Consider the following 25337-nt stretch of genomic DNA (forward strand, 5'->3'; position numbering starts at 1 on the left):
GGCTCCAAATAGCTTGGGGAGCAGTATTCCAGATTGTGAGGTATTTGAGATGTTTGTGCATCTCTAGCCCATGAATCCAATGCAGTGTATGAGGCAGCATCTGAGGTCTCGGAGTTCTTTGGAAGTCTGTGTCCCCTGGCTTCAGTGCAGCCTCAGTGATGTGGGGTTTGTGCCTAGGTATGAGATTGCTGAGCTGTAGGGAGATGTATGTCCCAGGGTGTGAGGTCCCTGAGGTTTGGGGTCAATATCCAATGTATAAGGTCTATGAGCTGTTTGGAGGCTCATGCCCTAGGTGCCCTGAGGTCTCTGAGCTGTTGAGGATTCTGTCACCTGTGTGTGAGGTCTTTGAAATCTTTGGGTATGTGCCACAGCATGTGCACTCTCTGAGCAAAACCAAAGGGCACTGGCTCACGTTCAGGTTGAGGGGTGATAAAAACAAGTACATATACTTGAAACACCATCTCATTGTTATCTGCTCTATACCCTGGCACGTATAGCTGCTCAATAAATATTTGCAGAAAAACCTTCCCCCAGCACACACAAACTTTTCTCTTTGAATGCAGTAGGCAGGCTTTGGGCTCAAAACTTTGAAGAGCAGGGAGGATCCAGCTAGAATTGTGTCTTATTTCTGTATCTATCTCCGCTGTATTTATTTCTCTGGTTTTTGTTTATGGCCAGTGATAATGGTTTGTCCATTTAAACAGCAATGGATTTAGTTTGCTTTTTCAGTGCATTATAAAATTTAAGTATAAAGCAAGCTTATTTTAGGTCAGGATGTTATGTAGACGACGGTGCAAGTGGTGCACTGTGGGGAGTGTTAGTCAAATGGCTGAGGTTGGAGGACTGCGTTCCTGGGCGCCCCCGGCTCCCAGCCTCTCACCTCCCCAACCCCCACCTACACAAGGTCTTCAATCCCCACACCTTGGTTTGTTCAGTCAATAATTTGTTTTATTGATGCCCATCCCAGGCTGGGTAGGGCTGAGGGATATACAAGAGAAGAATCAGATTCAGTCCATGCCTGAAGGTCAGTCTGGGGTGGGAGCACGGACACACAGACGGACATATAAACGGACACACAGATCTGGTGGCAGGGCACACAATGTCACGTAGGGACACTACGCACAGGTAGTCAGGGAAGGCTTCCTAGAGAAGACCTCACAGGGGAAGCAAGGGGTGAGGCAGCCATCAGAGCCTTCACCTTTTGTACATTTGTGGGCAGGTAACTTTTGAGACCAGTGGACCCAAGGTGAGCACAAAGGGCCAGGGCTGGGAGGCAGCAGAGGCTCCCCTCGCCTCACCACACCCTCGTGGGTAAGCCAGCCCCACCCCCATTCTTGGCCTGCGCTTTGCCTTCTGCCACATGGGCCCGTTCCTGGGATCCACCTCCATTGTTTCCAAGGCTTCCCTGAGACAATCCACATGGACCAGGTGCTCTGCCCAGTGCCTGGCACCTCATCAACGCCCCATCAATGCACATTTTGTCCTAAGTGCTATCTACAGCCTAGCCAGGTCTCAGTTCCAGCTCTGGGTACTCCCAGCAGTCGTCGCACCCCAGGTTTAGAGCTCCCAGCACCCTTTGAGCTCCTGAGAGCCCTGGGCACCTTCTATGTACTCCCAAAGGCAAAGCTCAGTCCCAGCCCACCTTAAGGGCTGGGAAAGTCTGGACTGCCTTTCACTGGCCAACAGGCCATGGGCATCCACTGTCCTTCCAGTGGCATGTGGGTGTCCACTTCTCAGACGCACAGCCCTGAAAAAGAGACCCTACGGCTCTTAGGCCAACACTAGGAGCATGCAAGCATAAGCAGGAACCAGCCTCAGACCCCAGCCTTGGAGACCCCCTTTCTTTCACTAGCACAACGTTTCTGTGGTAGGGGAGACAGTGGGCTGGGAACCCTGGGCTCTGGTATCAGCCTGTCCTGGGGCCGCTTCCCCACACCCTTGGGGTAGTGGGGAGAGGGCCTGCAACAGACCCCTCAAGCTCCAGGCAGAAGCAGGTGCAAAAACAAACGTCTTTCTATTCTGGGTCTGGGCTGGGGCTCAGCCCTTGGACCTCCTTGCTAGGCGATGAAATCCCAACTGCAGAAAGTCCTGGTGCTGAAAAATCACTTCCGAAGGTGGGCAGGGGTAAGTGCAACCCACGGATGGGGCTGGGACAGGGAGAGGGAACTCCTGTAGTCTGTCCTCCCCATGGCCCCGCAGCGCCGAGCATGGGGCAGGTGGGGGCAGGCAGAGGCAGGCAGGAGGCCCTGGCAGTCGTTCCTCAACAGGAGGGCAGCAGTGGGTGGGTGGCGTACGCATATTTAGGCCCCCATGGTCAGTCTGGCCTCAGACTTCAAAGGGCTAGAAGAGGTATTTGCGGCAGGATTCAGTCCCACACTTGCATTCAATACGGACCCGCTTCTTGGGGGAGCCGGGGAGCCCGGCCAGGCCAAAGTTGGAGTCCATGCGGGTGCTCTCCATGTCCACGGGGTCCACTGTGGAGTCATAGCCGGGGGTGGGGGGGTACTTGTTAGATAGAAGGCCTAGATGAAGTTGTCCCACTGCCCTTTTTACCACGGGACCCAGGGATCTTAGGGGATGGGAGCAGGTCTGAGGTCTGGGTCAGGAAGGGGTCATGGGGTTGGTGGTTTCAGGCAAGGGCCAGGGCTTAGCACTAGATGGGTGTTCAGGTATTAGGAAGATGGCCAGGGATTGGGGGTTCTTGGAGGAGGGGTGTCAGGGAGCTGTCAGGGGCAACCAAGAGGGTTGTGTCAGGCAGGGGTCAGGAATGGAGGGTCACCTGGGCATCCAGAGGGGCATCTGAACTCTCCTGCCAAAGATCCCCCCTCGAGTGTCTCAGAGGTGGCTAGTTGGTCAAGAAGGGGACTGGTTGGAGGCCACAAGGGTGTCCAGAGGCTTAGAATGAGGAAGGCCAAAGGGGGTTAGGAGTGGGGAGGGTTGGGGGACTGGGGAAATTCAGACAAGATTGGAGTCAGGAGGAGTGTCATAACTGTTGAGCCAAACATCCTCCCCCGGGAGCCCTGGGAGAAGGTGGCATGAGTGTATCAGAATTGGGGTCCAGTGGCTGGGAATTAAGGGACCCCCAAAGGGTAGGCAGGGGTCCAGGAGTCCAGATATGAGACTGGGAGTAAGAACATCTTAAAGTTCCTTGGGGAAGGGTCCTTGTGCCCCACGTCATCGTGTGTCCCTGCCCGCGGTCCCCTGCCACCCCCACCTTGCATGTTGTAATCGAAGGTAAGCTCCTCGCCTGCCCGGATGGTTCTTGTGGCAAAGAAAGCAATGCGGGGCAGCCGCTCATCAAGGTTGTCTATGAAGACGTTGTACACCTGGAGGTTGGGGTCACACTGGGCAAAAAAGAACAGTGGGAGGGTGAGGAGGGGCCCAGCCTGCTCCTCCCGACCCCCCGCCCGCCTTCGGGGTACCCACACTGTGGTTGACAAAATGAGAGATGTTGCCGTAATAGGCGGCGTCCACGGTGTACACATCCTCCACGTAGTCCAGGTCGAAGAGGTAGGTGGCGCCCTGGCGGTCGTAGATCTGGCCCCGCCGCTCTGCCTCCTCTGAGGTAATGATCTGAGGAGAAGGCCACAGGGGAGGGGAGGTTGGCCAAGAAGGTTCAGGAAAGCCAGCACAGCTCCCGACCCCCTAGCATGGCCCCCCTGGAGGAGAACAAGGGAGCAAGGAGGCACCCGCACCCTGCAGCTGGCTCAGCGGGGCTGGGCGGTGTGGACACATGCGAGGCAGTGACGCACAGGGTGTGTCAGCCCTTCTCAGCCCTCTGGAGGGCACTGGGAGTCTCAACGGTAGGCGGAGGGCGGCCACAAGGTCCAGGAGTGACAGACAGAGGTCCCCATAGTGAGATACCCATAGTAGGACATAGTGAGGGGACCCAGATCAAGGGTGAGAAAGAAGAAGACCCAGTACTCAACAGAGAGGGGTGGGGAGAGTGGGGGTGAGAGAGGCTGACTGATCCAGGGCGAGAGAGCCTGAGGCGCTGCAGGATCCAGCACTAGAGAACCGAGCCAGTGCAGGGCGGTGCAGACAGCAAAAGGAACATGGAGAGTAAGCTGAAGAGAGAGGCCTGGGAAAAGGGAGACTGAGTGAATGAGAAAGGGACTCAGAAGAGAGAGCTAGAGGCAGAGAGTTAGAAACAGACAGAATCTTAATGCAAAAGATCCAGGTCCAGAAAAAAGGCCCAAGACCCCAAGGAGTCTGAGATCACAAAAAAGAGACCAAGGCCAAAAACTCAGAGATGGAAGAGGAAAGAAAGGGGACCAGAGCACAGAGTAGAGCACCTCGCTCAGCCCTGACACCGCACACTGCCAACAACTGGTATTTAAGACAGCAGTAGGCATTTCCTCCTCCCCAGATGGGTCCCCATCTGTCCTAGTAACTGGACCATTATCCTAGCCCAGCCTGTCCTTGCCTCCCAAATGCTGGTGACGGATTCCTCACCCCAGCCCCTGCCACACTCCATCCCTCCTCTCCATCCCTCATGTCCCCTCTTCTGGGCCCATGCCTCTGGGTGAGGTCCCGCGGTAGCCAAGATTGCCCCCTCCTCAGCCTGGGTGCCCCTAGACCAGGGCCGGCCTCGTTCTCCACTCCCGGGTTTCTGCCCGGCCCTCAGACACAAGTGCCAGCACAGTACACAGCAGACACACAGCAGATGCCCATTATTTGTATCCTGCTTTCTAACTCGGAGACCTGACCTCTGTCCAGCAGTGGTTCTATAGGCAACTCAGGCACTCTCTTCTCGCCACACCCCTTATTCCTTCCTTCTCCCTTCATCAGAGACCCACTGCCCACCACCACCCTCCTGCCACACTGGGCATAAGCCCAAGACCCACCCGGGCCTCCTTCCTTGCTCATCCTCAAGCCAGCCAGTGACCTTGCTCTTCCTACTTCTGGTCTTGACCAGCCTCCGTTTTCTCTAGCCTCCTCCCTGCCTCCTCCACCATCACCTCCAGCCTCTGTTCCGTGCTGAATGCCAATCAACAACCCCCTTAGAAGACCAAGGCCTATCCCTCAGGCCGCACTGCTCACTGCCCCATACTCCAGCTCCATTCCGTGAGGAAACTGGCTCCCCCATACCCTCAATTTTTGTTTGTTCACTCATTCATTCAGTGGATTTTCATGAGGCCTACCCTGTGCCTGGTCCCAGTACTCAGGGGTTACAGTTGGGTGGGGGAGACACAGGAACCAGGCTTTGTCCTGGCCCTCAGGGGTCAATTTGGTGGGGAAGTCACAGGGACCAGGTCCAGTCTGGCCCTCGTGGGTCACAATCTGGTAACATAGATGGACTCAGACACCCACAGTGCTTAGAGTTTAAGGGGCAGTGGAAAAAAGATACACCATCAAAGCAAACTGCAGATCACACAAGGGCTTTGACCAGATTGAAAAGTGGGGACTCTCCTGAGGGACAAAACAGGAGCCACAGAAGCATTTTGAGGAAGAGTATATCAAGGTCAGTTTCCCTCCACCTCCCACATACTCTTCCTTGTGACATCAGCTCCCAAAGATGTCACTTCTCTGTGCAGCCTTCCTGAAGCTCCCAATCCCCACCCACCGCTGCCTTCAGAAGCCTGGGATCAAAGGACAGCCTCTCCTGGGCTCATGAGCATACTGGGTGGTGTCTGGGCCAGCTTTTCCCTTTGGGCCCCTCCCCAACCAGAGGGAATGCCCACCTCCTCCTCAGTCTCCATCTTCCTGCCTGTTCTGCCCCTACCTGCTCCCCCAGTCTCCCCAGGAGTGAGTCACACTGCAAACCCTGCAGGGCACAAACGGTTCCTTCTCTCTGTCTTCTTTTCATTCCCACTCTGTAAGGGGTGGTCCACCCTGAAAACCTGAGAACAAATCAGTCCATTTCCCTGCTCCCCAGCAATTCTCTGGAGTGACTGGGGAAGACAGATGGGCTAGAAGCTGGCAGCCGGGAAAGGGTTTTGATGGGAATGGGAACCAGAAGACTCAGAGTCCAGTTGCTGCTCTGCCCCGTCCCAGATATGGGATCCTGAATGTTCTCTCCCTGCCCCTGTTTCCTCAGCCAACCCCGCCCCCCCAAATCCAAAAAACAACACTCCACCAGGTTTGGCAGCACACCAGTTTTAGACATTTGGGCCTTTTTTACCCACTTTACTAGCTTGGTGACTGAGCACTTTACTATACCTCTCTGGGCCTCAGTTTTCTCATCTGTCGAATGGAGATGACAGTGACAATCATCCCAACCTGATAGGGGCTGTTGTCAAAATCCAACAAGATCAGAGATGTGAGAGGGATTTCTGTTTGTTTTTGTGTTAGGAGTGGTTATGAGTACCGTAGCTTGTCAAAATCTAACAGGCTCCCTGATTTTGTGCGCCCTTTCCCGAGAAAGGAAAAACTGCTGCTAATTAAATGATGATATGCCATCATTTAATTAAACTAAAGCGAGACTCACTTTCATTTCAGAGTTGTTAAAATATGAAGAAAGTGCATGTTTCAGAATTGATAACACAGGCTATGTTCTCTGCTGGGTGAGGGTGGAGATGTTCTGACAGAACGTGGAAGGGCAGCTCACGTGGAAGGACTGTCAGTGCAGAGGTGGAGAGTGAACGGAGGTCCAGATTGGAGGAGGACAGTGTGGTGAACGGGTCGGGGATATGCCCTTGATAACACCCGGTAGGACAGCACCGCAGGGTCCCCAGAAACCGCCATGATTACAGCGTGGAGGAGTAAGGACACTAAGGAAGAATGGTGGGAAAAGTATTGGGCCCAGGGGACCTTGGGGTGCCAGTGAGATGAAGACTCTTCCTCCTCCTTGCCTGTCAGGATTCTCCTGTGCTGTTGACAGCTCCTCCAAAGACTGTCAGTGCAGTGAAGCTAGGGATACCCACTGCTCTGGACTTCCTCTAGGACTGTTGACTCCTGTGGGTGTGGACACCTCCTCCCCTGCACTGCTAACATAGCTCTGGGGTGTGACATCTCTTCCACACTGTCACTGTCCCTCTAAGGTCTGGACATCTCCACCAGAGTGTCAGGGCGCTGAGGGTGTGGACACTTCCTCCAGGCTGTCAGAGTCTCTTAGGTGTAGACCTGAGCTCCTTCAGACTGTCATTATCCCTCTGGAGTGAGGACACTTCACTTTCCTGAGTGTCAGGGCAGTGTGGGTGTGGACACTTCCTAAGTCAGACCGCCAGGGTCCTCTGGAGAGCCTGCTCTCTTCCTCAGGTCGTTCTGGGACATGGACACCTCTTCCTACAGATTGTCAGGACCCCCCCTTCTCTAGACTGTCAGGAACCCTCTGGGCTGTGGTCACCTCCTTCTTCCTCTAGACTGTCAGGTCCTTCAACATGTGGACATTTCCTCCACCCAACCACTGGGATTATCTGGGGTGTGGACATCTCCTTGTCCAGACTGTCAGGGTCCTCTGCAGTGTGGACTGCTCTGCTTCTAGACGGTCTCTGCCCCGCTCCCAGCCCCGGGGGCTATGACCCTCTCTACTTTACAGTTCCTCAGAGCAGCAGCCTCTCCTCTTCATCAGTGTTATCACTACAGTGTAGACATCCTCAGGTGTGCGTCCCTTAGGCCAATTCTGTCACTTCCCAGTCATGTCATACCCCTAAGAGACCCGCAGAAATACGGAGGTGTTTGGGGTTGTCATCGTGACAAGGCACACTCATGGATTTAAATGGTCAAGGTCCAGGGATGTTAAATGTTCCCCAATGCATGAGACGGTCCTACGTAACAAAGAACTGCCCCACTCCAAATGCCCACCACGTCCCATCTTAGAAGATGACACTTGCTGTTGCAGATACTTGCTAGTTATTCACCCAAATCCCTTTTTGTTTTCCACTTGGGCATATGGCTGAATCACACTTCACAGCTGCCTTGCACTGAGGTAAGGCCAGTGACTCGGTTCCAGCCAGTAGGTGCGGGCAGACATGATATGCACCGCGTCCAGGCCTGGCCTCTCAGAAATCTCCCCTTCTGCAACCCCCAGCCTACTTGCCAGGCAATGCTGAGGATCAGAGGCGACTCTAAGGCATGGCACAGGCACAAGAGGGAAAGAACCTAGGTGGCCACGCCGTCGTGTGGAAGGATACGACCCAAATGCCCACACTGGTAGAGCAAACGGACTTATAGCATGCAAAGCCATTAAGATGTGGGGCTCGTCTGGTCCAGCGGCTAGCCTGCTGGACACAGCCCGCCTTTCCCCAGTGTCCTGCGCGGCTAAAAGAGGAGGTAGCCAACCTCCCCAAGGCATGTCTATGTCCTACTCCAGACTGTGTTCCTTTTGTGCAGATAAGTAAAAGGTGCTCCTTCTGGGTAGACACAGCTTGGTGATAAGCTGGACCCTCGTGAAATGAGAAGAGGAAGTGCCTTTTCAGGTGACGCAATCCTGTGCAGACCACACGGCCTGTTAAAAGGAACGCTGCCTGGATTTCAGTTCCCGCTTTCCTCTTTGCTAGGTACCCTTATGAAGTCAACCCAGTCTGGAGGTATTTCAACGTGCCTTTACCAGCTTGGAATACTCGCCCCTGCCAGGATGTCCCTCTCACACTCAGGTTAACCCCCTCAACACCTTTCCCACAGGGAAAACAGGGAAGCTGCAGGCACACAGTGGGGAGAGCTGGGCGCGCACGGTGGGAACACACGTGGGGAGAGCTGCGCACAGCCCCGTCTCCCTACCTCTCCCACGTACTCCATGACGAAGCTGTTCTTGCGGATCTTCTCCAGAGTGCGGACACCCCAGCCACGTCCATCATCCGTGCGGAAGATGCAAAGGTCATAGCGGATGCCCTTCTGTACCACGCGGTTGGGGCAGTCATAGCCACAGCGGCAGCGGGAGTTGCACTCGTAGATGGGCAGCCCGGCTCGCAGGCGCACCTGGCCCTGGTCATTGTAGGCAAACTTGTGCAGCGACGCCCCAGGGCAACAGCCTCCAGCAGGTGCCCACAAACAGTCTTGGCACTCGCAGCCCACAGCCACCTGGTTGAGGGTGATGCCCTCACCGACACGGTACTCGTTGATGTACACAAAGGCCCGTGGGGGGCCATCCAGGTCCACCTCGTTCTCCACGGTGATGCGTCCCAGGTGGCTGCGCTTGGCGTTGAGCTCCTGCTCCCAGCGCCGGAGCGCCCGCCTCTGCTTGGCCTTCTGCACCAGGTAGTTGGCCAGGCTTGGGTCCAGGTGCCGGGGTGGCTTTGACCGGTGGTGCCGCCGGAGCAGCTCCCTTTCCAAGTCCTTGTGAAACTGCTTGAGAATGCGCACACACTTGAGATTCTGCCGTGGCTCCCAGGTGCTCTCTGAGTCTGGGTACCCACGCCATTTTACCAGGTAATACTCCTGTTCCTGGGGGGTGGGGTGGGGAGGGATGAGGTCACTGTAAGTGATAGACGAGACCCTTGGGCCAGCCCTCATGGGACTTCCATCCCAACGCCTGTGGACAACACCCAAACTGTTCCCCCCGTTTCCTGGAATGACTCTGTGCAGTGGTTAAAAAGCATGGGCTCTAGAGTGAGGCTCACTGGGTTCAAATCCCTCACTCCCGCTTACTATCTGTCTAAATCCCAACTTTTAATTTAATCTCCCAAACATATTCCCTCCTGCTAGCTGTTCAGTCCAGCTCTCCAAGTCATCCTTGACTCCTTTTTCTCACACTCCCCACATCCACTCTCAGGAGATCCTGTCAGCCCTGCCTTCAAGCTACATCCAGAATCCTACACTTCACACCTCTGTCACCGTCACCACCGTCATTGCTCACCTGGAGTGCAGCAGCCTCCTCACCTGTCCCCCTGCTTCCACCCTTGCCCCTACAGTCTGTTCTCCACACAGCAGCCAGAGGGATCTTTTCTTGCTGAGCGGCAGCTATAGGATAGAGTTTAACTACACAGATTCTACAACTAGACAAATCCTGAAACTGCCGCTCCCTAGCAGTGTAAACTTAGGCAGTTATTTAACCTTGCTGGGCCTGTTTCTTCATCTGTAAATAAGAAAAAAAAAGCTGACATTTTTCTAGCATTCGTTATGTAGCAGGTACTGTTCTAAGCAACTTACATGTATTAACTAATCTAACCCTCACAACTCTATATGAGGTAGATACTACTAATTATACCCATTTTATAGATGAGGAAAATTAAGTACAGAGAATTTGGGTAAGTATCCCGGGGTTACAGAGCCAGGATCTGAACCCAAGCATGCTGGCTCCAGGCTGCTCTCTTAACCATCCTGCCATTACCTCCTCTGGCAACAATAACAGTTCCCATTTTACAATGTTGCTGGCAGGATTAAATGAGTTTCTGAAAGGAAGTGCCTGGCAGGCAAAGTGCTCATAACCATTAGCTGTCATTATCTCCACTACTGGGGTCAACATCTCAATCTTTGCAATTGGTTTGTATTCCTAGGGAGGTGGGAGGAGAGATTTATCTGGGGATTCATTCTGGCTCCTGCCCCTCTCGGAAAGCCACTTAGTTTTCCCACCTGTAAAATGGAGATGATAAGAGGGCCTACTAATCCTATTTTTTTCAGATCAGAGGAGAAAATTACTTTTGGAAACAGATGTGGGTAATTGGGGGTAAGGGGGCAGGAAGCCAGCTTCCTTGAGTCACCCCTGCCCCGGCCATGGTCACCCCAGACTCACGCGGATCTTTTTGTAATCGCACAGGTACTCGACTTCAAAGTCATAGAGATTCCTCTTGGAGATGCCAAGGGCAGGGCAGGAGAGTTTGGCCAGGCGGCACAGGTCCTGTAGCTGATTCCAAGAAGACTTGCAACACACACTGCAGCCTAGAACAAAGGGGGCCATGAAGGAACTATTGCTGGGCATCCTGGCAAGGCCAGGGGTCAAAGAGGACCCCAAATCTTCCCTGGGACTTCCAAAGGACTACCTCAGAGTCAGTGAAATTTAATCCACAGGCCTTCCCACAGGCCTTCCCAATGCTAAGACCCTTCTACAACAAAAATGTGCCACTCCCATCTCAATGCTCACTGTCCAAGGCTTTCCCTGGAGCAGCAGACTTCCAAGTGGGATCTGCTGCATGGATTGTCCTAAAGGAATCTATTCCCAGAGCTTCCAGCTCCCTCTATACCATTCCTTAAACTGCCTGCAAACCTGCCTGGAGTTCAAGACCTAATCATCCTTCTCCCCACTTTGCAAAAGAAAGAGAACAACCCCCTCCATCTCAGTAGGGTGCATTTCTCCAAGGTGTGTGGGTAGGGATGGGATTAAAACCTCCAGGGCACCAAACAAAGGCGTAACTAGAAAGACTGGTCCATAATCCTTTATCTGAAGCTCCCGGGGCCAGATGTTTTGGAATCCAAATTTCTTTTTTAGATTTTACAAGTGCAGTTCTAGGTATATCCCATACATTCCCTAACACACCCCTAGTGTGGTCAGGGCATCAAGACATAATCAAATACATTAATAGTTCTGTAGCAAAAGTCTGAATTTTCACAAACATAGAAGAAATAAAGCTGCAAGATAGTGGCACTGAACAGTCCCTCCATCTAGCCTAGTTTTACCACTGAATGATACCAAATTTAAGTTTTCAGGGCTTTTTGGATTTCAGAATTATGAATAAGAGATTGTGGAGTGGTATTAGATTACTGGAAGCTTCCCCAAATGGTTAGTGCAGGTGCCTTAAACCCACAAGGTATATTTTTTCACACTGCATTTTGATTTTCTCTGTCTCATCCACATTTCTGTGAAGGGTAAAGCTGGCCCAAAGGGGTGTGCTCTGAATTCAAGAACAGACAGAACAATATAGGTTAGTGACAGTAATTACTTTAAATATACCTGGAATGTTTTGGGGGGCTACCAAAAGTTTTCAGGACACACAGATTTTTTTACTTAAAAAGGCTTCTTTCGGTTCAAGACATATTCTTGATTACTGTGCTTTAGAAGCCATTTTATCAAATCATTTCACAAAACCCTTATTCCAAATATAGTCAGTCAGTCCTTATCCTATTTCATCTTTTAAAAATGTTTAATATTTTCTACCTTCCATTACAAAAACCAAACATTTAAACTCATGATGAAATACTCTAGATGTCAACCTACAAATGTACAAGAGCTTTGCAAAATTATTACGTGTGCATTTCCCCCCCTCCACTTAGGCAGTGGAGACTCGGCCTGTACCCACGCCTTCCTTTCCCTGTGATGCCTCTCCCTTTCAAATCCTTAACTTGCTTTTGAAGCCCCGCTAACGTGGTCCCAACTCACATCAGCTGCTGTCTCCGCACTGACCACAGATGGACTCTCCTACCCTCAGAGCTCCCCCTCACACCTGTGGAACCCATCCTCCCCGCAGCTTCCCTCACCCAGAGGGGCCCACCTTCCCCAACACACTGAGTCACCCCTCCTTCCCCGCGCATGGGGGAGTCCAGCTCTCCCATTAGGGAAGCCCCTTTCCCCTCTTCCTGGGCGAGCCCTCTCGGCCGCAAACCCCTCCCCCACCACGCTGCGAGGAGATACCCTCACCCAGAAGAGTCCCCCGTCCCCTAACTCTGAAAAGGAGGTCCGTCCCCTTCCCTCCCCTCCCCTTCCGGCGTCTCGCGTGGACACCAAGAGGGTAACGGTCACCGGCGACCAATTTTCCCGCGCGCGGGCGCGGCCTCCCAGACAAACCCGCGTGCGTGCGCGCGCCGTCCGGTCGCGACCTGCGGCGCGCGCGCCCCTCCCGTGTCCCCACTTAGCCCCTTGCCCGCCGCGTTCCGAGGCACGCGCCCCCTCCCCTCAGCCCCGCCCAGCCCCGCGCGCCAGGCCCGCGCGCCCCGAGCTCCAGCCTTTCGGCGCCGAGCTTCCGGCTCCCGACCCCGTGGCCTCGGACGCCGGGGCCCCGAGCCAGCGACGCCACCCCTCCAGCCCACCCGGCCCGGCCAGCGGGCCCGCGTCGCTGCCGCCACTGCTTCACCTTTTAAATTTTCCGCCATCTTTCCCCACGGCTAACTACATTCGGGCCTAACCGGCCTCGCGAGAGGAGAGCTCGCGCGGGCGTGGCCGAGAACGCGCAGCCTATTGGCCGCGCCGCGCCGCGAGCAGCGCCCGCGCGGACCAACCGGCGAGCCGTGACCGGATCCCTCCCCGCCTCCCGGCTCGGTCCAGAAGGCGGGTGCTCGCCGGCGCTTTCCCAGAGTGCGTCTGGGAGGCGGAGGCGGCGGCGGCGGCAGCTGAGGTTGCCGGAGGCCCTGCCCGTAAGCCGGTCTGTCTGTCACGCTGTCAGCCAATCACGTTGTCAGCCAGCTGCACTGGGGGATTCTCCGTCCTGTCAGACCCCCAATTACCGCCGTCAGTCCGTCACCACATTTTAACCCCAAGCAGGCCGTGACTCCCCAGGTGGATTACCTCCACATACAGCTTGCTCAGTCAGTCACCCGACTCAAATCAGACAATCACCACGACCACTGTCTCATCAGACCTCCGCCCCCCATTCACGCTGTCAGTCTGTCAATAGCAGCATCCATTCGTGCCCTCGGGCCAGCTGCGAGGCCCTCAAGGCAGACACACGGCTCTGACAACAGCTACGCTACTCGCTGCTCGTCAGCCAGCCTGTCATTCCCTTAGACTGTCCCTTCATAGCACCGACAGTCGGTCCAGCAGCCGGGCTCTCTATCTACCCTGGCTCTGGGAGTAGCTCCGAATCCTCTGGGGAGAATCATCTCACCACCGCCCAGGAAGCCACAGCCGGGTCCTCGGGCTGGCTGTGATTATGTCAGGACAGGCTGTCATTGTCAGCATCTAATGTAGCCCTGGCAGTCACGCTCTCCACTGTCAGTTGGTCACTCTGTAATTCCCCCAGGTTCCTCCTCATTCACACCATGATCAGGCACTTTATTCCCTCAGAGCACGTAGTCACAGCAGCTAAAGCCTCCAGGCAACCTGTCAGTCGTCAACAATCTGTCATTTCTCAGGCAAGGCATGCCCCCCATTGGTCGGTCAGTCAGCAGCCTCTGACCCCGGGGCCCTCTTGGGGCGGCTGTGATTCTATCCATGGACAGCCATGGGGTCAGGCAGCTATACTCATCTTTCAGTGGGTCAGCTGGTCTGTGACTCGTTCAGTCTGCCCCTCATATCAGTCAGCCAGGTAGCCATTCTCAGCATCCGACTGGCCACACAGTCTGTCAAGCATGCTGTGATTTGGTCAGGATAGACAGTCAGTCACAAGATACAGTTGCCTATCAGGCGGCCACAGATCTGTCCATCAGTCAGCCTGAAATTCCCTCAGGGTAGATCTCCTTTACACATCGCCAGACAGTGTAACATCCAGACAGCCCCTCGGGCTGGGTGTGATTCCTAACAAGTCAGCCATTTGCAACATCCTGCCACCGAGGCAGGCAGCAGCAGCGTGGATCATCAGTCAGCCAGCCTGTAAGTCCCTCAGGAGGCTGCCCATCTTTTGCACCATCAGGTCACCAGCCCCAGCCTGTCCCAGGCGGGCTGTAATTCAGTTCGATTTTCAGTAGCTCACAGTGTCAGGAAACTGCACTGTCATTTCCTCAAATTGCCCCTCTCCCTGTCAGTCCATGAGTTATGTAGTCAACCAAACGGTTATACAGTTAACCAAACGGTTATCCTGTGCCTGCCAGTCCACCTGTGCACCGGTTGGATAAATGGCTGGTCAGGCTGAGGTTCCATTAGTCCCTGCTTGCCGTGAGTGGAACAGTTAACAGTGAAGTCCCACCATAGATTCCCCTTCCCTCCCTTATTCCTTCTAGAACAGAGTCCGATGCTGGTCCTCACATGCCCCCAGTCTCCCCCGGCAGGCAGGACCCTCCCAATCCCAGGAGTCCAGGAGGCTTGTCCAACCCACGAAAGTGGTTTAAGGCATGACCTCTTTCTGCCTGAATCTAGGGGAAAATGTAGAGGTTTATGGGTATTGGGAAGCATCCCTTGGTCTTCCCCAAACAGTACAGTGTAGTGGGTAAAGGCTTGGATTCTAGAGCCCAAGTACCTGGGTTCAATCCCAGCTCCACCATTTACTAAAGTATGTGACCTTAGGCAGTTTCTGCATCTGTAAAACCTCGGATGAATGACCTTGGGTGGGCATCTCCTACTCATCTAGAAAATGAATCTTTCTGGGGCTTCCCTGGTGGCGCAGTGGTTAAGAATCCGCCTGCCAGTGCAGAGGACACAGGTTCGAGCCCTGGTCCGGGAAGATCCCACATGCCGTGGAGCAACTAAACCTGTGCCCCACAACTACTGAGCCTGCACTCTGGAGCCCGCGAGCCACAACTACTGAAGCCCACGTGCCTAGAGCCTGTGCTCCGCAACAAGAGAAGCCACTGCAATGAGAAGCCTGTGCACCGCAATGAAGAGAGTAGCCCCTGCTCGCCGCAACTAGAGAAAGCCCGCGCACAGCAACGAAGACCCAACCCAGTCAAAAATAAAATAAATACAATAAACAAATTTATAAAACAAAAGAAAATGAATCTTTCTGGACTAGCACCTTTTCAAGAGACCTCAAAGTAAGAGGCTACCCTGTTATTACTGTGTCCTACTCCCAGCCACTCATCTGTTCATTCAGAATTAATTTAGTGCCTAGCTGTGTATACTGCATCTCCCAGTGTGAGGCCAATACAAGGTTTTATCCATTCCAAGCTGCACAAGTTTGACCTGCTTTTAATGTAAACCTCACATGGACTGTACCACACATACAGAAAGCTCATAGACCATGGGTGACCCATGTCATGAGTTTCACAAGTGAACATACATGTGGAGCCAGAATGCAGGTTAAGGAACAACATCACCAGCCAGGGCTCCAGAAGCATTTAATTTTTTAACATCTCTGGAATCAGGCTGTGTCTTACAAGCGCTGATGGGGCATAATTTAATTGGCAGTACTTTTTTGTCTTTCTTAGCGATACATAGAATAACGATGCATTTTGTAATCAATGGTGACTCAAGATCAGGGACACCCAGTAATAACAATAGTAACAACAGCAGTAGCAGCATTTGATGCTTATAGATGCCTACAAGGAGGCAGGAACCTTGCAGACACCATCTACTTTAATTTTTATCTTCATTTTAAAGACTGAGGAAACTGAGTCCCAGGGAGGTCAAGCAACTCACCCACAGTCAACTCTTTTACCACAGGTCTGTGCTTGCTCTAGCCTGTGCTCCTGGGGCTTCAGAGGTTGTGTGATGTAAGGTCTTTTCCAGGACAAAGCCTGCCCAAGGGGTTACAGAACTCTGGGTTTGGCGAGGGGAGGTGGGGGAGAAGTGATATGATAGGCCCTTCCTAGACTCAGTGCTCGCCACGGGAACCGACCAGGGTTGGGTGGGTAGTGGAGTAGGGGATGAAGAGTAATGAAAGAATTAAAGGGAACCTGAGGCTCCCCCCTTCTCCAGCTTCCACGGCTGTGGGAGAATTCTTAAGGGGCAAAGCCAGCTCCACTCCCCACACCTCTGCCCTCCCCTAAACCCTCAAGCTGCCCTTGGATGGTTCAGAAATTCTTCCACTAGTCTTGCAGATGGAAGAAGTCTGCCCTCTTTGAATTCCTCCTCACCTTTATCTTCCTCCCCGCTTTCTTCTTCCTCTAAAGGTAGGAAATCTGAGATCTTGAATCCACCAGGTTTCAGAAATGGGAAGGAGTAGCCACCTCTATTCTAGGCTTTGATGTACAAGAGTTTCTAATTACTCCTTTGGAAACAGCTTTAAACACCACGGACAGTTTTGAGTTGTGCTTTTTTTTTTCCTGGAGAGAAAGTTCTAGAGGACGAGGGTGACCCAGTGGGATCCCAGTTGGAAAAGGTTACATATGGTTGCCTCCATTGTATAGATGAGGAAACTGAGGCTCAGAGGTGAGGCATCTTGCCCGGGTTCTAGAGCAGATCTATCTGATTATTAAGTTTTTGCTTCTTCCATTGCCATTGGCCAGGACTTGGTTTGCACTGGGAACTGGGCAGAACCAAATTTTAAAATTGAGAGGGAGATCCTGCCCATCAGGATCGTAGTGTGTGAGTTGTGTGCATGGAGAATGGGGAAGTCTGACCATCGAGTACTCTCTTGATCTAATATTATGTTGATTGAACTTTTAAAAAAAAATAAGTAAGTGATTGAACAAATAACTCTCTCACACATTCACCACACTCAGCCTCACACCAAGCTTTTTCCCACCTCAGGGTCTTTGCACTGGCTGTTTCCTCTGCCTGGAATGCCCTTCTCCTCAAATATTCACATGGTTGATTCCTCTCTCTTTAGATCCAGAATAACGGTCACCTCCTCCAAGTGGCTTTCCTTGAACATTCCATCTTAATGTCACTTCTCCTCAGCACATCATAGCACTTATCATGATCTATGACTATCTTTGTAAAAAATTAATTAATTTTATTTTTTGGCTGTGTTGGGTCTTTGTTGCTGCACGCAGGCTTTCTCTTGTTGGGGCGAGTGGGGGCTACTCTTCGTTGCCATGCGCAGACTTCTCATTGCGGTGGCTTCTCTTGTTGACGAGCACGAGCTCTAGGTGCGCGGGCTTCAGTAGTTGTGGCACGCGGGCTCAGTAGTTGTGGCTCGTGGGCTCTAGAGTGCAGGCCCAATAGTTGTGGAGCACGGGTTTAGTTGCTCCGCGGCATGTGGGATCTTCCCGGACCAGGGCTCGAACCCGTGTCCCCTGCATTGGCCGGCGGATTCTTAACCACTGCGCCACCAGGGAAGTCCTATAACTATCTTTTGTTTCAATTTAATTCCTTGTTTCTTGTGTGTCTTCTGCCCTAGAATGTTGACCTCACAAGACCAAGAATTTTTGTTGTTTTTTCCCCACTGCCTTATCCCTAGCCCCTAAAGTAGTTCCTGGTAATAAATATCTGTGGAAAGAAAAAAGGGCAGAAGGAAACAAAGAAGTACAGGCTAAATGACCGAGGGAATAAATGAATGTATACCTATAAGGTTAAATAAATGAAATGGGAATAAAAGGGACTTTGGGGAAAAAGGACCCCAAATTCCCACATTTGGAATATAAAGGAAGTAAGATTTAAAGAAACAAAAAGACAGTTATTTTATTTTTGTTTAAAAATCCTTAGTGAGGAGAACTGAGAAAGTTTGTATAAAAAGGTCCCCTACTATTGCTAGGGTGAGTATTGGGGGGGCAGTCAGAGATAACAGCATTGAAGGGGTGGGTGGAGAAGAAACAGGGCTTAGGGGCCTGGAAGTGGAGGGTGGCGAGCAGGGCTGCCAAGGGAGTGAGCACAGAACAGTGGGGGGGGTGGTGACTCAGTCGTCCCATTCATCATCCTCATCGTCATCGCCAGCCTGGTCCTCCCCTTCGTCTAGAGGGAGAGAGAGAGTAGAACTCAGGATGGGCAGGAGGGTTCAAAAGCCCTAGGGAGGGGGGTTACTAGGACCTGGGAGGTTGGGGCTCAGGACCCTGGGGGACTGAGATCTCATGCTTGGAAATTAGATCTGGGGCCTGTGTGTTGGATGAAGAAGGGACCCCCTCAGAGGAGGGAGATTTAGGGGCAAGGTAGGGACTATAGCTGGGGTCTGGGTTCTAGTTGGAGTTGAGGTTAATATTATTGTCAAAAATGTGTGGTTAGTTGGGATATTATTGTCATACAAAGGGTTGATTTTAACAGACTTATCACTTAATGGGGTGGATTTAAATATTAGCCAAGGTGGAGGAAATTACAATATTATGGTTTCATAATGGGTTAAGGTTAACATTGTTGACACGGAATGGGGTTAATGATGATGTCATGGTCAAAAGATGAGGTTCGTTATGATATTGTCATGTAATGGATTCATGTTTATCTTGTGAACAGACCCTGGGGTTGATGTTAGTATTATTGTCAAAGTTGGAGTTAATTATATTATTGTCACATAATAGGTTGAGGTTAATATTATCCTCATATAATTGTCATATAATGACAATATTGTTGACACATTAAGGGATTAATGTCAACATTATTGTAAAAGATTGGGTTAGTTATAATATTATCACATAATGTGTTAAGGTTACTCTGTTGACACATGGAGTTAGAGTCAATATGATGGTCAAAGATGGGGGCTCCTTATAATATTATCATCACATAGCGGCTAATGTTAATACTATTGAACATATGGGATTAATGTTAATACTATTGTCAAAGATAGATAGAGTTAATCATATTACTGTTACATAATGACAGTTAACGTTGTAGAAAAAGAGACTGATAAAAGATTCATGTTCATGCTCTCATCAACATATGGGCTAATGTTACTATTGATGGTGGCTGTTAGGGGTGTTTTTAGGCTGACACTAGCTGGGAACCAGGGTCGGGGTCCTGGCAGGATGGGTTCCGAATGGCAGGCTCGCAGGGGAGGGGGAGCTCTTACCCGAGGAGTGGATGGCTCTGCTTCTCTTCTGCATCACGTGCATCAGGGCCCCCACCAGCCCCTCGGAGCTCTGAGGTGGCGGTTGCAGCGCTGAGCTCTCTGGGGCCCCAGGGGTCTGCAGCAAGCAGGGTCCAGCACACAAGGCTCAGGGCCTGTGAGAGAAGCGCTTCTCCCCGCCCCTCATCATCCTTTCTCCTCCCACACACTCCAGTCTCCCCACCAACCTCCCAACCCTATCACTCAACCCCCAAATCCTGGGACCCCCATCAGTCTCGGCCCTGGCCCCCTAATATCCTGACTTGTGCAGCACACCCCAGAGTCCCAGTCCCCCAATCCTCCATCACGCCGGCCCTCACCTTGTTCAGCTGAATTCCCTGCCGGATTTGATCCAAAAGCGCCCCCCGACCCCCACCAGGGGCCAGGCCCCCCACAAGCCCCAGAGGAGGAGGGGGTGGGGGAGCGATCGGTCCGACCCCAGAGCTGGGTGGTGGCGGTGGTGGTGGTGGTGGTGGAGGCAGGGGCGGCCCCCCAGCTCCAGGGGGGGGAGGGGGCGGTGGTACAGAGCGTCCAGTGGCTGGAGGGGGTGGTGGCGGAGGGCCCCCTCGGCCCGGTGGTGGGGGTCCCCGGGGAGTTGGCGGGGGAGGAGCACCTCCCGAAGGTACAGGGGGTAGTGGGCCAGAGCGACCCTTGTTACTCCCCACAGCTGGGGGCCGGGGGGGCTGGTTCCCTCCTCGGGATGGCGGTGGGGGCGGTGGAAGCGGCTCTGAGGGGGAAAGATAACACAGAGCTATTATTATAGTTTTCTTTAGAGCCTCAGTTTTGCTCATTTTAAAATGGGTATCCTAACCGACCAACTCCCAATTTGAGCGGTATAGGGGTTTCCATGAGGACTGAGTGCCTGCAATGTATCTCTTAGAGATCAGCTACCAGGGTTGGAGAAGAAGGGGGTGTCCAGAAAGAGGGGGGCTCACCCTGGCGCCTCATCTCCTTCCGCACAGCCTCCAGCCCACCCTGGTTCTCAATGAAGTCATAGATAAATTTGGAGGTCTCCGCGTCAGTGAGCTGGGCCTCACTGATTCCAGCCCTGGAGAACAGGCTCCGCAGATCTGGGTCCAGATTGTTCACCTGCCCAGGAGGTAAAAGGCCGGGGCAGGGATGTGAGAATAAGGTGGGGAGGGAAGGGGCACAGATTATCATGGGGTCCACCCCAGAGAGGGATCTAAGAGGGGTGTGGGAAGGGTGGGGTCTGGGGAGTAGGTCTGGAGCAGTGGACTATGGAAAGGTAGGTGGGAGTTGAGTGGGGTCCAGGGGACTTTGGAGTTACTCACGTCAAATCCATTCTGGGGGTCCCACCCCACGTGGCTGACATGTCTGGGGGAGGTGAGGAGATCCCAGTGAAGCCCCACGGCCCTTCCTTCCCTCTCTTCCTAGTGAAGCCCTCTTGCCCTCTCCTGCCCAGAGGGACTCTGAGGGGCCAGAATTAACGTATGAGTCTTAAGTGAATGAAGGAGTGAGAGCAGTAGTTATGGAACTAGAAGGGGTCCATAGTTTGTGGTACCCATCTGTCCGCCCAGCCCTCTTTCCACCATCCATCCACCCATCTATTTGCCCACGTGGCCATTCACATTCACCTGTCGGACCATTGATCTATATACATTTGTCTCCCCACTCATCTGTCCACACACATCTATTTACCCATTTGTCCACCAATCTGTCCTAACCCACACTTGTCCATCCACCCATCCATCTACCCATGTGCCCATCTTTCCATCCATTCACTCACTTGACTACCCATTCAACCACACACTTCTGTCCATTTACCCATTGAACTGTCCATTCATCCATATATCTGACCACCTATCCATCCCCATCCACCTTGTCTGTGAACAAATCAGCCTATATACCTATCAGACCACATACTCATCCACTCACCCATCCATCTACCTACCCATTTCCCATTTCCCCATCCATTCATTCTCCAATCCACCCATTCATTCATTCATCCAATTATCCATCTACCCACCGATCCACTCACCCACCAGCCCACCCAGGGTGGGACTAGGGTGGGACTAGCTTGAGGTGAGTGAGGAGCAAAATTTCAGGAGGCATTCACTCTCTGAGTCATGAATTGTAGTTGCATGGCCCGGAGAGTGACTGCCTCTGTAAAAGTTGGGAACCTTGGTGCCTTTGGTGCCTCTCCCTAGTCCCCGGCTTTGAACCCACCCACCTACCCATCCACTCATCTACCTACTCCCCCACCCACCCATCCATTTTCCCATCCTTCCATCCACTCAACTATCCTCCTGTCCACCTGCTCATCTGCTCCCCCACCCCCAGGATCTGTGGGCCCACTGGGGAGAGATTCTCACTTGAATCCACTGGGTGCACCAATATCAGCCTTGCTGATCTTTTTCTTCCCTGAGCGTTTCTTATCACCTGGACTAGGCCCAGGTGCAGGGAGCCCACGGTATCGTGAATTCGTGATGTCTGGGTTCTGGATGTCCACTGTCACCAGCCCCAGGGACAGTGAGCCAGCTGCTGGGCCTGTGGGGAAAAATGGGTGACTGGGCCACTGACCCATTTACCTACCAACCAGAGCATAGGAGCAAGAGACAGGAAGATGGTTGAGGGAATCTGTGTGTTTGATGGTCATGGAGGGAGTGGATGAGGGGTCCAGATAGGGTTTATGGAGAAGCGGCTGGGTGGGAGCCACAAACCATCCATACATTCACTGATTAATTAATTAATTTATTTACTCATGCTTATCACTTAAGTACTGACTCATTTATTCACTGGCTCATCGACTAATTTGTGAAATTATTTGTTCACTCATTCAATAGTTACTTTCTTCACCGATTGAAATGTTATGTCACTTATTCATTTATTCACTACCGAATTCATTCAATCACTCATTCATTAATTAATTTATTCAATCATCCATCCATGTATTCATCCATTTATCCACATACCCACTCACCTATACATCTCTACACCCACTTATACATCTATCTATATTTTCATCCTTCCATCAATTCATGCCCCCGTTCAACCATCTTTCCACCACCAATCCATCCACCCACACATTCACCCACTTATCGCTGCACCCACCCACCTACTCATCCATCCACCCACTCCCCACCTGTGTATCCATTCACCCCCCCACCACCTGCCCATGTAGAGACACAGGGAAGAATAGCACTCACCCCCTTGGTCTCCACCTGGGTGTGGGGGCAGGGGTGGGAGCCCTCCTCTTCTCTCTGGGAAGACGGAATGGGTAGAGAGCTATCGCAACCCTGCCACAGGCTCCTGGGCTAGCCCCTTCTTACTCTTCCTTGCACTAGAGGACTCACCTTCATTGGCTGGCACTGGTGGAGGGGGGAGCTGGCGCCTGTCTGTGGAGAGACAGGTGGACTGGGAACCAGAACCATGAGAGGGGCTTTTCCAGCTCCCTACTCTTGCGCTCACTTCTGCTCAACCTCTTTTCCTCCCCCAAGGCCTCCTCACCTCCGCTTTGCCTCTGATTTCGTTTTTGTATCTTCTCCTGCACCAGGGTCCGGAAGGCCTGGGCCTCACCCTCGTCTGCGAAGTTCAGCCCCGCTTGGCAGTCCTGCACGTGCGTGGGGGGGTCAGTGGCCTTCCAGGCCCCCCCCACATTTCCCGTCTCCTCCCTGCACCCCAACTGAGGCCCAGGGGTTAGGTGGTCACTTACATCTCCAGCGAAGGTGTGGAAAAAGGGGGTGGGAGTGGAGTAGACCAGCTGTGAGTACAGCTCCTGTTCCCAGAGCAGCCGGCCAGCCTGGAGAAGTGGGGAACACACTGGCACTGAGGCGTGCCCTGGGTGGCAGGCCTCTGTTTTCTGGACAGGGAACATGGTATACAAACTTGGGGCCCAGGGATCTGATTTGGAGATTTCCAGCTCTGCATCGGAGAGTTGGGGGTCTAGGTGTCAGATGTGGAGGGTTGGGGTACAGTATGGGAATCAGACACTTCAGTGAGAGATTTGGATTTGGGTTCCAGGGCCCTAGATGTGGAACTTGGGGGCTTGAATTTGAGGATTTTGGACTCTAGTCCTAGGAAACTGAGCCCATTCGTAGAATCATCCCAAATCCCCCCTTTTATGGGGGCCTTCATTTGGGCAGATAGGGCTCCAGGATTAGGAGTTGGGGTTGAGATTTGAGGTTCAGACATATAGACTTGGGAGGTTTTTCTGGAGGCAGGTTTAGCCAACGTATGTGCAATTTGAGGTTTGTGGAGCAGAGTTATGGCTTAGGGGTTTGGTCAATATTTTATGGCCCTGGGATCTTGATGTGGTCCTACTGGATCTACCTTTATGGTTTAGAAGGATGAATTTGGGGTTTATGCTTAGAGAGTTTAGGTTGAGGATTTGTGGAACAGATTTATGACTTAGGAGCTAGGCAGAATTCTGGAGTTCAGGAGTTTTGATGGGCGATTTCTGAGCCCCAAAATGTTGAGTTTCGAACAGATTGGAGGTTCAGGTGAAAATACAGTACTCATTTTTTTGGAGTTTGTGGAACAGATCAGACTTAGGAGGTATACTAATATTGGGGGTTATAGATCTTGACATGAAGACTCTGGGGTCAGTCATCGCGGACTTAGAAAGACAAACCAGAGGTTGACATTTGGATGAAGTCTTTGGTTCTGGGGCTCAGGGGTTCATTGATCTGCCTGAGGGCTCAGGGCTACGGACACAGCTCTGGGTTTGTCGGTTGAAAACTGGGTTGTCTGTCCAGTGGGGGGCGGGGGTCACCTGAAGGCCGTAAAGGCGAATGAAGTAAGACTTCTGGGGGTTATCCTTCACGAAGCACACAGCCCCACAATGTTCCTTGGTCCAGTGCTCGGCTCCACGGGGCAGCGCCAGGTACAGCTGAACAACCGCGGTGGCCAGCGTCTGGGAGGGGAGAGCAGGACTCAGTGGAATCTGGTCAGGGGCAGCCACAGGGTCTGGGAACCAGACCTGGTCCTTCCTTGCCCATGGCTGTCATGGCTCTGAAGGAAGAGCTGCAGCCAGAGGGAAACTGAATGGACATCGAGATCTTCCTGGAATTGGTGAATGGGGGTAAGTGGATTCTAGGAGAGATGATGGAGAGGAAGAGGAGGAGGGGAAGAAAGAGAAAGAGAGGAGGATGGGGAAGATGAGGAGAGAGGAAGGAGGGGAAAGGAGGAGAGGGGGAGGATGGGGAAGATGAAGAGGCGGAAGAGGAGGAGGAGAGGAAGAAGAGGAAAGGGAGACAGGGAGGGCCAGGAGATCCCCAGCTCACCCAGCATTTCCGTCCGAGCATCTCAAAGAGTCGCTGGTTCTCATGGTCCTGGAGGAGGGTGGAGGGTATGTTCTGCTGAACCCCGGGTCCTCCACGGCCCCCAGGCCTGCCTCCCGAAGGGCCCCCACTCATGGTGCCTCCTGCCCTTGTCCTCTCCGGCTAGGCTCTGAGTGCAGGGTAAGAAGAGGAACTTTCGCAGCGAGCAGGGGAACAGGAAGTGCAAAAAACCACAAGGGAAACAAGTCCTCCAGGGGCCCCTCAGTGGGCCTGGCCTCCTCCTCCTCCCTTAGACTGGGGCCCTCCTCCATTTGACTGGTTAGACCCATGTTTTGGACCAGCTCATGTCCTCCTCCTTTTTTCTTACTGTCTGGGGCCCATCTCCCTCTAACTAGCTCAGGCCCTCCTCCCCCTGGTTGGCTGGCAGCAAGAGCTAGGCCACTGCAGCATTTTTGCAGTGTGGCGGGGAGCAGTCATGGGCTGGGCGGCCTCCTTCCTCCCCAAAGCATCTAGTTAGTCTGGGCCCGAGGTCCAAGGCCCCTAGCGCTGAAGGGTTGCTGTGCTAAAGCTTTTCCTTTAATTACACAGCGAGCGCCTGGGATCCCACCCCTCTCCTGAGACCCCAACAACTTGCTCGCACCCAGCTCATCTTCCCCATCCCTACCCCTGCCTCCCTGCAGCTCCCAAATTACTTGCTGCTTATCATCCCCTTTTTGTAAGAAACGGATTTTATAGCATATATAAATGCCTAAACAACATTTTGTTTAGTTGCTGTTGCCTT

General features: G+C 52.7%; 2 protein-coding genes across 4 annotated transcripts; both read right to left on the minus strand.

Annotated features, from left to right (window-relative positions):
- Positions 1 to 926: 926 nt before the first annotated feature.
- SUV39H1 (SUV39H1 histone lysine methyltransferase) lies at positions 927 to 13106 on the minus strand. 3 transcript variants are annotated; one of them, XR_012329365.1, is made up of 7 exons: positions 12885 to 13106; positions 10613 to 10758; positions 8662 to 9324; positions 3427 to 3573; positions 3215 to 3344; positions 2780 to 2945; positions 2338 to 2474 (listed from the first exon to the last, which is right to left on the minus strand). XR_012329365.1 is itself a non-coding variant. In XM_033849411.2 (6 exons), exons 1-6 carry the CDS (start codon positions 12901 to 12903, stop codon positions 2341 to 2343), a joined length of 1239 nt encoding a protein of 412 aa, XP_033705302.1. In that variant the 5' UTR covers positions 12904 to 13090; the 3' UTR covers positions 927 to 2340. The 3 variants fall into 3 exon arrangements, 1 of the variants encoding a protein (XP_033705302.1); XR_012329366.1 differs by having other exon boundaries at positions 2780 to 2895; positions 12885 to 13102; XM_033849411.2 differs by lacking the exon at positions 2780 to 2945 and having other exon boundaries at positions 927 to 2474; positions 12885 to 13090.
- Positions 13107 to 17939: 4833 nt separating this feature from the next.
- WAS (WASP actin nucleation promoting factor) lies at positions 17940 to 24728 on the minus strand. The gene is made up of 12 exons (XM_033849697.1): positions 24560 to 24728; positions 24049 to 24189; positions 22990 to 23076; positions 22785 to 22887; positions 22631 to 22672; positions 22484 to 22537; positions 21650 to 21824; positions 20609 to 20651; positions 20252 to 20405; positions 19637 to 20043; positions 19281 to 19395; positions 17940 to 18235 (listed from the first exon to the last, which is right to left on the minus strand). The coding sequence occupies exons 1-12, from the start codon at positions 24689 to 24691 to the stop codon at positions 18180 to 18182; spliced, it is 1509 nt and encodes a 502-aa protein (XP_033705588.1). The 5' UTR covers positions 24692 to 24728; the 3' UTR covers positions 17940 to 18179.
- Between the last annotated feature and the right edge of the window lie 609 nt (positions 24729 to 25337).

The sequence above is a fragment of the Tursiops truncatus genome, chromosome X (genome assembly GCF_011762595.2).
Source record: "Tursiops truncatus isolate mTurTru1 chromosome X, mTurTru1.mat.Y, whole genome shotgun sequence".
In the NCBI taxonomy this organism is placed as follows: Eukaryota; Metazoa; Chordata; class Mammalia; order Artiodactyla; family Delphinidae; genus Tursiops; species Tursiops truncatus.